The 12,357-nt window shown below is 29.3% G+C and overlaps 1 protein-coding gene across 1 annotated transcript; it reads right to left on the bottom strand.

Moving 5' to 3' along the window:
• Nucleotides 1-332: 332 nt before the first annotated feature.
• On the bottom strand, nucleotides 333-12,293 carry Pgant7 (N-acetylgalactosaminyltransferase 7). Its single transcript, XM_074132849.1, has 11 exons — nucleotides 11,992-12,293; nucleotides 11,661-11,854; nucleotides 11,108-11,274; nucleotides 10,772-10,979; nucleotides 10,520-10,696; nucleotides 9,378-9,495; nucleotides 9,160-9,285; nucleotides 8,697-8,918; nucleotides 7,336-7,434; nucleotides 6,333-6,458; nucleotides 333-6,252 (listed from the first exon to the last, which is right to left on the bottom strand). Exons 1-11 carry the CDS (start codon nucleotides 12,151-12,153, stop codon nucleotides 6,112-6,114), a joined length of 1,740 nt encoding a protein of 579 aa, XP_073988950.1. The 5' UTR covers nucleotides 12,154-12,293; the 3' UTR covers nucleotides 333-6,111.
• Nucleotides 12,294-12,357: the final 64 nt, after the last annotated feature.

Here is a 12,357-nt window from a genome sequence, read left to right as displayed (position 1 = left end):
TAAGAAGCATCGGTGTTTGTTGTCTTCTTTGCAGATGACATTTCGGTTGTGTTAACAAGTTTCATTTAACAATAGTTATACACAAGTAATTTGGCATCTAGAAATGCCACAAATAGTTCGTTGTGGTCTAAGCAGCAGATTCTCCGAATAATCATTCTGCTAATCTGCGAAAATCTACAATTTCAGGGAAAACTGGTTTTAATCTGAGAAATGAAAACTTTTATTACACTGGAACAACCAGAAAAAAATTGTCAAAAGCTTGTCAAGTAAATTAAGTTTGATTTACCATAACACTAAATAAAATATTGTAGGAAAAATAAACTATTACGATATTCACAAACATAATTATTTTATTACAAATTTAATAGGAATGTCTACATAAAAATAATCATAAATAATAATCATAGAAAACAGATTACTGTTTTAAATTACATTAAATATGCATGTGAAAGAGATGTAAAACATGTTTGAATAAAACAAAATAAAATGTCATTTAAAGTGAAGAATTAGAAGAATGAAAAATATTTGTTGTGCTATCTTTACTCTTATTTACAGCATTTGCTAGATTGTTTAATGTGACTGGCACTAGTGGAGTTGAAACGAGTCATTGGCAAAATCACAATTGAAAATAATAATAATGTTAAAAATAGAAATTTGTGTGTATCTACATTACCTTTAATCAAATTTTAAATTTGTGTTTTATTCTGAAACCTTATATTATTGATTCCTTACAAGATAAAATTTAAAGAATTTCATTTTTACTTAAGTGTTTTTTCCTGATTCTCATCGATGCACTAGCAGTGGACTTCATAAATACCTATGATTCTGCAATGTACAGCAATATTTTTGGCACAAAATTTAATTTAACACAAATTTCCTAACTCTATCTAACTTGATATGTTACATAGTTTTCAAAGTAAAGGCATTTATAGTATCAATACTTGGAACTTATATCTAACTTGGATTTCGGCAAATTCATACTATGTAATTTAAACGTTTGTTTAAGGCACGTTTAAATCGAAGTATAATTTAAATACAACTTTAATGAATCAGAGTTTTGATTTAAATTTTAGCTGAATGAAATAAAGGCACGAATGTTTTACGAATGGATTACTTTCTTCATGATTTTGAGGAAATGGAATGGATGAATAAGTAAAATATTCATAGTACTATTGAAATTCTAAATTTATAAATGTGGCATCAAAATTTCTGAGTGTAATCCAAAATCAATGAATTTCTTACTCTGTTCTCAACTAGCACCAGCCAGCCGTATACAGTTAGTTAATTTTTTGCTTGCTTTCTATTCTGACGTAGTGTTCACCTATAATATCAATTATTTACATTACTTCTTTATTTATATTGAAATAAAAATCCAGATGTAAAATTACGAACAACCTTTCATAAATAGTAATAATTATTTACTAATGTTTTATATTAGTTAAATGAGAGTTATAATTTAAAATAAGAAGTGAAACCAAACCAGACTGAAATCTGTTTTGCCCTTAAAGATTTTACAATAGTGCCTCCTACTGAAAATATTCATCAGTTATTATTAATTTATTTTGTGACAGAATACTACAGAAAATATTATAGATCAGTTGAAAAATATTGGATTGGATTTATAACAAATTTTTTATGAGTTCGTGTGTTTCCAGACGTACCAGAGCATATATAGAGTTATTTTTCGTAACATACATACAACACATGACATACATTTTACGTGAGTTCTCCCTTATAAACTTTGAATATTCCTTAATTCCATTATATTGAATATTAGTATTTTCACTCTAATTAATAAAAAAAAGAATACGAAAAAAAAATTGTTATTCCATAAAGAGTTTAGGAGACACACACAAAGTTATACAATATAATCAAGAAAATATGAAAAAACAGTTATACTCTAAAGCTTTTTAAAGTGAGTAAATGCTGAGTTTCAGTTTAATACAGTGACTACCTTTTTTATCCAAGATTTACTGAATGCAAAGATTACATAAGTTTCAAGTAAAACTGAGAATTTTCTAGAATAAAAAAGAACTTATTTTACATAAGAACTCATTGTCGCCTTTAAAAAAATTAAATAAAAAATATTGAACGATAACACACATGTGTATATAGGAATATATTTTTACTTTCTTCTACTCCAACTAAAGGTGTAAAATGAAGTTGTAGATCTAAGTAAAACGTATTCCGGCCTATCCTAAAATGTTTCTACTTCGTGGGGATATATTTTACAGGGTACAGATTTTTCCACGAGTTAATCCAAAATCTGCTATTTTAAAGTCTCCAACTTTAGAGAAACGTAAATTCTGTGATTTGTAATCGTGTCAAAGTTTTGAAAGCGAAATTTCTCTGGAAATACTTTTTTTGTAATTTGTATACACTCAACAGTAACTGTGAAAATTTTTCAAGAGGAAATGCTACTTCATTATTATTTGAGATGCTATAGATATTCTCTAATATCTTCAATATTCTAGAAAAAATACTACAACGATATTGATCAGTATACTTAAACTACACTGATTGTTCACACTTTTTTAACTCAAATTGTACGGATATACAATTTGCGGACTTATCTTTTATACAACATTAACGAGGAATAATTACTTAAACTTGTCCCTAAAATAAGGAGTTTGAAAAATAGCATTTTTGGTGGTGCAAATTTATGTTTTATTTTTTTCAGTTTTCCATATTATTTCCAAAAACCGAACGAGGTGAAACGTTGTATTAAGCATATAAAATATTCTTATAAAGGCATTAGTTTTACTTGAAACATTTCCTATGGAGAGGGTATTTTTGTTTTTCTTTAAAAAGTCACTTCAGGGAATTCTACGGTTTTACCACCTGTATAATGTACATAAAATAGGTAGCTCATATTCTGTGATTTGCTGAAATTCAGGCATTCTATAGGATATTGCCATTAATACTCATTGGAGTATGATGAAGTAGTAGGATTTCACAAAAGATTTGTTTTTGTTTTATAATACTACAATAATTTTGTTCAAATCTGGTATAGATTTCTTTTGGAGATTCTAAAAAAAATATTTCAATAGGCATTAACAAGTTAAAATAAAAAATGAAAAACCCGTCCCTCAAAAATAATTTCGGTTATTATATGTTTCATATAAAATATGAAAATAAAATATTTTATTAATAACATACTTAAAAACTACTAGTAGATAGTTTGACTGAGAAAAGTACTTTTCTCAAAAAAAAAAAAAAAAAAAAAAAAAAAAACTAAGAGGTTTTTTAAAAAGTTTTGATTAGAAACGATAAAAAAAAAAATTATTAAATAATTAGTAACACTACCCAACAAAGTTATATCTGTAAAATGTAGTAACAGTTTTTTTAATATTTAAAGTATGATACATTATATACAAAATTGCTAGGCATACGAGCACATACATATCAACCCACATCATATATTATCTCACACACACAGCACTAAAATTGTTTTAAATATACATCTAATTTATACAATTACAATGTCTTAGAAGTTGAAGAGCATTAAATTAAAAAATTTAAAAAAATTATCACACAACATATTTTGTTTTATAAACAAGTAAGAGATTAATACTTAAGTCATAATATGTTAAATAACAGAAATTTGTTGAAATTTAAAATGTAGAAAAATAGATCTTAAATTTTATATGAAACCTACTTAAATGTAATTTTTTGTTTTAAAGAGAAAAAATTACGGCATGAAAAAATAATTTGATACAATTTATAGGCTCTTAATAGGCTTGAATACTGTTTTATATAGAATATTTAAAATGTAAGCAAGAATTCTTTATGAAAACTCGTTTTTTATGTTTATTATGAGGACATAAATCCTTAGTGATTTTGGCAAACATTTACCAAAAATTTAAGGATCAACTAGCTAGTTGGTTAATTGAATCCACTAAATAGAAAGGTGAACTTCGGAGAACTCTAGATTCAAAGCTCAGAAACGGGAGAGCGAAATACTATACATTTTCTGACTGCTGTAAGAGCAATCAGATAAATTAAGTTGGCACCAATAATTTTTTGTAATAAGTAAGAAATTGCCTACTTCCAAGAAATTAGTCTTCTAACTGTCAGTACTTTTCGATCTCTGCGCTATTTTCGATCTAAGAGCAAATTAGAAATCAGCCCAAGTTTAAAAAACTAGTTCTATCAAAACAGTAGTATTGAATTACCGTTCGTGATATAATGCAGAATGAAATGATACTAGAATTCTATTCAGAACACTTGTAAATCCAAGGATATTATAGCTTTAATTCATAATTCTTAACAATTATTTGTTCTTAACTCTTATGACGCCCAAGGTTCACTCATGCTCGAAGAGCAAAAATAAATTGATTCATGCATATTGAATATCCCAACTTAAAACAAAGAATAACACTTTTACTCCCTAATTTGGTTCCAAGTGAGGAGATAACTAGCAAACTGCACTTGCAGAAATATTCATTTCCTCTCAAAGAAAAGAGGGTTAAATGACCTCTTCGGGATTCACGTTTTCTGCAAGAATCAAGCTACAGAAAAATTTGCCGTTTTTCAGTCAAATAATTTCTTTCTTTTGACGAAGGTAAAAATCTATTGAATCATTTACTTATTTCTTCAATCAATATCAAGGAATAAAAGAGATGTGATCGTCTATTTACTAAACCTTATCAGAGCAGGAAATTGATATTTATCAACTTTCTGTTAAAACATCTATCTAACGTACGCTGCTTCATATGAATAATGATATATGAATAGTTGATACTGAAGAATAATGAATTGGAAAATAGATGAGTCGCGATTAAACGGATCTGAGAGGCCTAGTTGAGTAACAAAGGATGTTGTGCGTTTTCTGAAACTTTAATGGAGTAATTCGTCACGAAATTGCTCTCGTTATTACAAACAACATCTAGTTAGAACGTATTATGTAGGTACCATTATCTAGTTTAGTATTCTCGAATAAGTTTTCCTAAATGATAACGCTCAAAACACAAACCTTAAATTACACTCAAGAAAAAATTGGAGGACTTGATTGTATTGATACGCCAAAACCTAGTTTACCTTTATCTAATTACACTTAATTAATCGGATTACAGTGCGAGGAAATTTAATAACTTCAGCAAAGTTGAAACTAGAATGCAGGGGAATTTTGATTAAGAACATAAGAAATAATATCCGGGCCAAAGCCGATAGAAAGATGGTTTACAACAGTTCTCTATATTTTGATCATAAATTCACATGTAATAACAAATGTATAATTTAAATTTACAGTGTTTTTTTTTTCCTCTCTTTCAAGACACCCTAAACGAAAATTGTAATAATTATAGAATTTTGCCGAATAATATAAATGATCAGTAATTATAAATATATCAATCTTAAGATTTAAACTTCATTTTGAGAAGCGCCCTTTTTCGAGAAAATAAATCGGTTACTCATAGCTTATGTTTCTAATATTTTAAATAAGAACAAAAGGGGTTCAGAGTTTCTTCACTTTTTTTATCACACCACTATTGACAGAAGTAAAGAATCGAGGAATGTATGTTTTAAAATTCGCAGTTCACATTTGAGAAGTTAGCACGCGCTCGTGTCAATATTTCCAGCAACAATTTTTTCTTTAACAATACTCATCTACATTAAATATTATTCAGTATAACTTAATTACTAAAAAATCTACCCCTTTTATAGTGCTTACTATAAAAACACTTACTAACCAGTAAGCGAAACTGTCGTTCAGTCCATAAACTATTTGGATTTCTTACAAATTTTTTTCTCCAATAATGGGAAGGTTAGTTTCTTTAGAGACTTGATTTATAGAATTTACATATAATTATATATTCACAACTAATGAATATTGAAGAATTTTCTATTAAGAATGATATGAAGTTAAGATCTCACTAGAGTTAAAAAAATAAGAAAATATGGAATTTGTGTATTTATTAAAATAACGAGTTTATATTTTTCAAAGAATTACATTCCTAGAAACTTTTCCTTCTATAACTCTCCAAAACCATATTTTACGAATATATTTTTCTTTTTAATAAATTTGACTTACTATTTTAAATTTTTCTTATAAAATATTTTTTGTTTCTTTCACTTTTGTTTCTTTCTTTTTCTTTTTTGAGCAAGTAAACATTACCAATTTGGGTGAATTTCCTTAAAGCTCCATTGTTGATAAGTATTTATTGGATCGCAGGACATTAATGATATGTGAAATGTTTGTGGATTGACAGCAATACATTTTCTTTTACTTTGATGATACATTACTCGTGTTTTCTGAAACAATAAAATGTAGATCAAAATAAGTGAATTACTTTTAAAATACATAATATTGAAATGTTATTAAGTACCCATACCTCGTCATATTGCCAAGGCCCATTTACGCTACCAAGTCGACAAAAAACCATCTTGATCCCTTGACTATCAGCATCTATACATCTTTCACCGGCTCCAAGTTGTCCTTTAGCGTTCAATCTTAGTAACTGAAAGGAAATCAGTCATTCACTAATCCCTCAAATGTATTTTTCTTATTGGGTGTCACATCACATTAACTCACAATATTAATTAAAAATAATAGTTTTCATTTATTTTTATTTTAATTTCTCTCATAAAAAAGAAGAGAAATTGCGATGGTGTCAAGTTACTACAACACATTTGCTAATTTAGGCATAAGTGCATAGAAACCTTGGTCCAATTCTCACCCGCTTTCGAGTTAACGGCTACTTTCTACTTCTTTTTAATGCCTCGCGACTTCTTTTTCATAAAAATGGCTCTAACTCTAAGGGTGTTAGAGCTGTAGCAAACTGATGAAATCTTCGGCCTATTATCGCATATTATTAAAAGGATAGAATCATTCGTCGAGAGCTTAAAATTAAACAAGTCTAATTACTATCAAAATTTGAAATAACATCATTACAACTCTCTCGATTTCTTTTTAGGAAATATGCTGTCAAATCTCTTGCAAAAATTCAATTAATGCTCTGCAAATCCACAAGTAGCATAACCTAACTGAAAACATTGAGTCAAAGTAGTCTATTTGGAAGGTTAAATTTTAGTGGTTTTCAAATACTTCAAATTTCAAACCTCTATATATCTCCCTTCGTATTTATCAGATTTCAATGATTTCTTTACCAAATTGTAGAATTGTAAAATATTAGAATTATATATTTTATCTTGATTATTACTATTTTTTTTGTGCTAATAATAGAAAAAATACGTTTAATTTTAAGCTCTCCAACAATTCCCATCTCTTTTGATTATAGGCGAAATGATAGCAGCATCTTTTGGAAAGCTGATTAAAATTTTTAAAATGTGCATATTACATATCTAATTTGTTTATGACATATACACATTTTTTACCTGATTATTTCCCTGACCATGGCAGTGTGACATTCCCATTACTGCTGGAGCAGACTGTCCCATTGTATCCATACAATTTTGAGAAGCAATATTTCGAAGCTGCGGAACAAAAGTAGAAGTTATGGCATCAAGCGTATAACAAACAATGTACTTAATGCTAGTTTTAGATTGCATATGCTCTTGTTAGATTTCATAGCTTCTGTTTTCAAAGAAAATAACTGTTTCTGGATTCTCTGAGATTAAGGAAGTGATTTATTTTTATTTACTTATTTTTCACTCGAAAATGGTCTCCTTAAATTCTACTAAATTCTTTGTTTTATTCTCTAATTTTTATTAAACACTTTCCTAAAATGTGGAAATTAAAATGATTTGGTCATAAATTTATTTGAAATATAAACTATTAGTTGAAGGATTTTTATAAGTAAATAGGATAATTAAACGAGTTTACATATTATTTTATACGTTTTCCATGAACACTTTTTTAAAGATTTCTTTGACTTTGGGTGGCATTCTTCAAAGTACCTTTTAAATACGTTGTTTATACCACAGACTAGAACCCCTTCCCGTTTTATTCGGGTGCTAGCCTGAAACATTAAATCAGGGAATGCCTTTATTTCGCTTACAAGGGTACCTTTAAAATAATAATACCCTTGTGGTAAAGATTAAATAGCAGGAACCTGCAATGAAATGCATTTTCCATCAGGTCGGTCCCCAAATTATAAATATAACCCTAGTACTCGAATTGGATAAATTTATACTATATCATGACAAGACAGTGCTAACAAATAGGATAATGGGTTTCACCATTAAGGAAAAAACCTCACTTTCAAGACTGCTCAAGACTAAAATGAGGTAATGTTGACCCTAGGTTTATTTCGAAAGCCCACTTAGATGACTTTCGAGTCTAGTGGTTTGCGAAAATAAAAAAGAAATAATTTGCTGTTATATAGAAATCTGGGGCACCTCGACATTGAAAGGTAGACGAGGATTGACTAAGAAGAAGAAGATAGAAATCTGTCTTCCTAAAAAGTATCAGAAATGTCCGGAAACTATTTAATTTTAAAAAATAAAGTGAAAAAAATTCCTAAAGTGACTTGTTTGGATTTCCCTTCACAACGTTTTCCTTATCACTCAGGTTGGAAAGACAAACAGAGCAAAATAATAATTAAAGAAGGGATTTGGTCAGTGGTTAGTGCTTGAAAGATCCATGTCGAATCCAGCCTTCCCTTAGGACTTCTTGTAACACACTGTACTATCTGAAATAAGTAACACTATCCGAGACAGGTAATGCATGTAAAAGGCTCAGGGTGCCGATGATCTCAGATGCTAACTTGACTAAAATAATAAAACAATTCTCTTACCTCACCCCAGTGAATATTAGGTGGAAGCTCTGGAAATTTATCTGTTACATCGTACGCTACATTGTCCATGTACCACTGAAAACTTTTACACTTCAGTTTTTCTTTTAGTTTTTTTTGATCACTTATGTCGCCCATATCTAAATATCTAGCTAATGGTTCCCTTGTATAAAAATATTCTTTATATTTATCATCAAACCATGTTTCAATGACACGTTTATAATTCTATAACAAAAAAGTAATTATATAAATTATATTATTCTTGATTATTATCTTTATCTAATCAAAAGAAAGCGTTAAAGTGAAGATAATAATTCAGTAATTAGAGCACAGAACTCCCAGGCAGGGATTCCGGGTTCAAGTCTGACTTGCACTTAGATTTTCTCTTCCTAGGAGCATTTTCCAGCTCCAATGTCCGATAGTAGAAAATATTATCTGTACCAAGGCAACACAGTTAATAACTTACAATTTTGATTAAAGGTCCTTTCTTCTTTTTAGCTAAATTACCAAAACTGTAAGGCATAAAACCTCGATACACATGGGCCACTCTCGAACAAGGAACCCATAAAATACTTCCCCCACATTGCCAAATCTGTATTAAATATAAATGAAGTTTTAGAATTATTTATTTTTTTGTTTTAACGAATATTAACAGATAATTTGGAAACAGCTTATTAATTTTACCTTAAAAGATAATTCAAAATTTTCTCCTCCCCATACAAGGAGTCCAGGATCATATGCTCCTAATTCTAGGAAATAATTTCTATCTATAGCAAACAGTCCACCAGCATGGGTTGGTGATCTATAATAAGAAAAACTAAATTAGATTTAATACATTATTATTATTTCTCAAATCTATCATTTAGATAGACTGGATTTTCTAAAGGTCTAAAGTGTGATTATTGTTTTTATTATTTTTAATTATTTTGTATATATTAGTATTTTATCTTCTTAAAGCTCTTCTTGACCAACTGAAGAACGTCCCATCAGATATTCATATTGCGACAAACAAAGCAAAAATGCTTGAATTTGGAATGATCTTCAGTCTCCAACAGCCTTCGTCGTTTTGAGTAGACTATGGGTTGTCCAACGCCCTAAGATACGGCGCGCCAAAATAGTTAATGAGACTAATCCAATGACAATTTTAAGAGATGAACATTAAAAAAACAGTCGGCAATAAATGCGAAAAACTAATCGCAATAGGCTCAAGACGAGACATGGAACATCCATTATCTGCTCTACTATTACATACTGTCGTATACGAAAACATAAATAAAAAATACAGATATGGATTTAACATGTGCAAATGATTTTTGATATGCTAAAAAAAAAATTAGTACAACGTTAGAAAAGGAAACGAAATAGGAATCTTAGCCTATAAAGCAAAAACGAAAGATTTACAGCTTTCGTCTCAAATAGTACGCACATCTGTCTAAATATAAAAGAGGGTAAATACTAAAAGGGAAACTTCGTATATTTCAGTAGCCTTGCAAATAACAAAAATATAATTAGTCTAAAACAAAAAAATACGACTTCAAATCGCACATTATGCTGTTCCTCGCTGTTACTTTCAGAAGCATCGAGATGAATCGTTCGAAATAAGAGAGCAGGAATAGATTGAGGCAGAACTTCAGGATGCCAGAGATCACAACTTGGAGTGAATAAAATCACAATTTTAAGAATATTTTAATGGTTCGCCGAGTGGCGAATACATTAGGTATGCTAAAATCGTTATCACAAAAGTCCAAAAAACTCTTTAATAAATTATAAATAAATATAATACAATTATTTGCTTTTTTAACTTTAGTTATGCTAGTTTCTTATACCTATAAGGTTCACTGTGATATTTCCGTGTTACTGCTTCTTTAGACGGTAGCTCATTCTCTTTGTACAACATTCCCCACTCAAATATACCCCTAAAGTGATGCCCTTCTTCATACACTGGACGCACCTCAAACGTCTGATGATCAATACCATCAATAACAGGAACAGTCATTGTTGTTCTGCATAAAATACCATGGTATAAACATTCTAGATTTAAATTCATAAAGATGTGAATTTGATTAAATGACACCAACCTGTCCTTATATATAGGAGCGAGTAATGGTGGAAGCCAATTTAAATTTACTTCACAATGCGCATCTAAAAATACTATCACTTCACCTTTTGCTTCATGTGCTCCTCGAGAACGTGTTCTAATCAAACCTTCTCGTTCTTTATTCCTAATCAATCTAACTTTTCCATGAAATCGCATTATATAATCTTCGAGTTTTCCTTTTAAATCATCTATAATATATTTCATTTAATTAAAAACATCTTTTAACAGTGAAAGATAATCTGTACTATCCTCATACATGTAGTACACAAATTCAACTAAAGGTGAAATTCTAATAATTAAAATGACTCTTCTATACCTTTGTCACTAAAATCATCAACTAATAACACTTCCTCTAAAAACTGAGGAGGAGTACGATTAACTACACTGTGTACAGTTCTCATAAGTGCAGAAAATCCTTCATTATGGAAGACTAGAATAACACTAATTTTTTGTAAATCCTCTGGATAATACCAATGTTTACACCTATAAATTAAACATACATTTTAAAATTTCGCATGATGAAAGAGTGAATTCTTAAATTTTTATTCAGAAATTTGGATCTTATATTAAATGACATTTCTTTTGATTTACCTATATAACAGAATTAGAAGTTTAATAGAGTCTAATAAATATACGATTTTACATTCATTCAACGAAGTTCAAATATTTAATTGTTCTTATAGCAATCAAATGCTATAACAAATAACTGATTTATTACCTCTTTGTTCTAGTTTTAACATCTTTTTGTTACACAATTTTGCCCCTGCCATCCTTTACATAATTTCATTTCTTAAGATTTAGAGATTTTGCGAGAAGAAAATCTAATTAATTCTATATGAGGAATAATGATATTAAAATGGAAGCCTTACTCTGGAAGACGAAGGTCTGGTATTGATCTATTTAATGAAATTTCATCTGAGCAAGCTATATTCATACCATACTCAGATAATGATGCCTTGGCATCGTTTTCTTGATCATTCCGTAATTTATGTGGACGACCAGCTTCGCCGGGTCCAGTACGAGGTGCTTCAGGCGGAGGCTCAAAGTTACCGGGCTCTGTGGTCTATCAATTGAAATGAGTAATTAATTTAATAATCTCATTTTAAGAAACAACATTCAATTAATCAGGACATTAATATCGTTTCTAAGATCTTTTCTTAGAGAAAATTAATTTATTCAATAAATTGAAAAAAGACATACTTGTTTCGGCGATTGTAAAAATCTCGCTGATTTACCACTATTTGACAGTAACTGTAATTTATTGTTAGATTTTTGATATAACATCCATAACAAAATAATTAATAACAAAACAGCGGTCACTAACTTCGCAAAACGACTTTTACGCAACTTAATCACTCTCATTGTCTCACTTAAAAAAAAAAAAAAATGGTACTGTTCTTTTTATTTAAGACATTTAATTCATATTACATTCACTATGATCTTCACGTCTCAAAAGTTTCCAGACTGCAACTGGAACTCCAACTCAACCTTCAACTTATCCCGTTATGATGAAGTAAACATAACCACAGATTTGCTGGAACCTTCATCTCTCAATGTACGTGTAAA

Source organism: Rhodnius prolixus, unplaced genomic scaffold (genome assembly GCF_049639745.1).
Source record: "Rhodnius prolixus isolate KJV_2025 unplaced genomic scaffold, Rpr scaffold_10, whole genome shotgun sequence".
Classification (NCBI taxonomy): Eukaryota; Metazoa; Arthropoda; class Insecta; order Hemiptera; family Reduviidae; genus Rhodnius; species Rhodnius prolixus.
Note: the sequence above shows the minus strand (reverse complement) of the source record. Positions and strands in the feature narration are given on the sequence as shown.

Bases quoted from the DNA above. Each gene is read 5' to 3' on its own strand.
- Pgant7 (XM_074132849.1), bottom strand. From the start codon at position 12,153: ATGAGAGTGATTAAGTTGCGTAAAAGTCGTTTTGCGAAGTTAGTGACC. The intron at 9,496-10,519 runs GTATAAGAAACT...TTCTTATTATAG, and splicing joins TATCACAGTGAACCTTATAG to ATCACCAACCCATGCTGGTG. The intron at 6,459-7,335 runs GTAAAAAATGTG...ATTTCCTTTCAG, and splicing joins ATGGTCAGGGAAATAATCAG to TTACTAAGATTGAACGCTAA.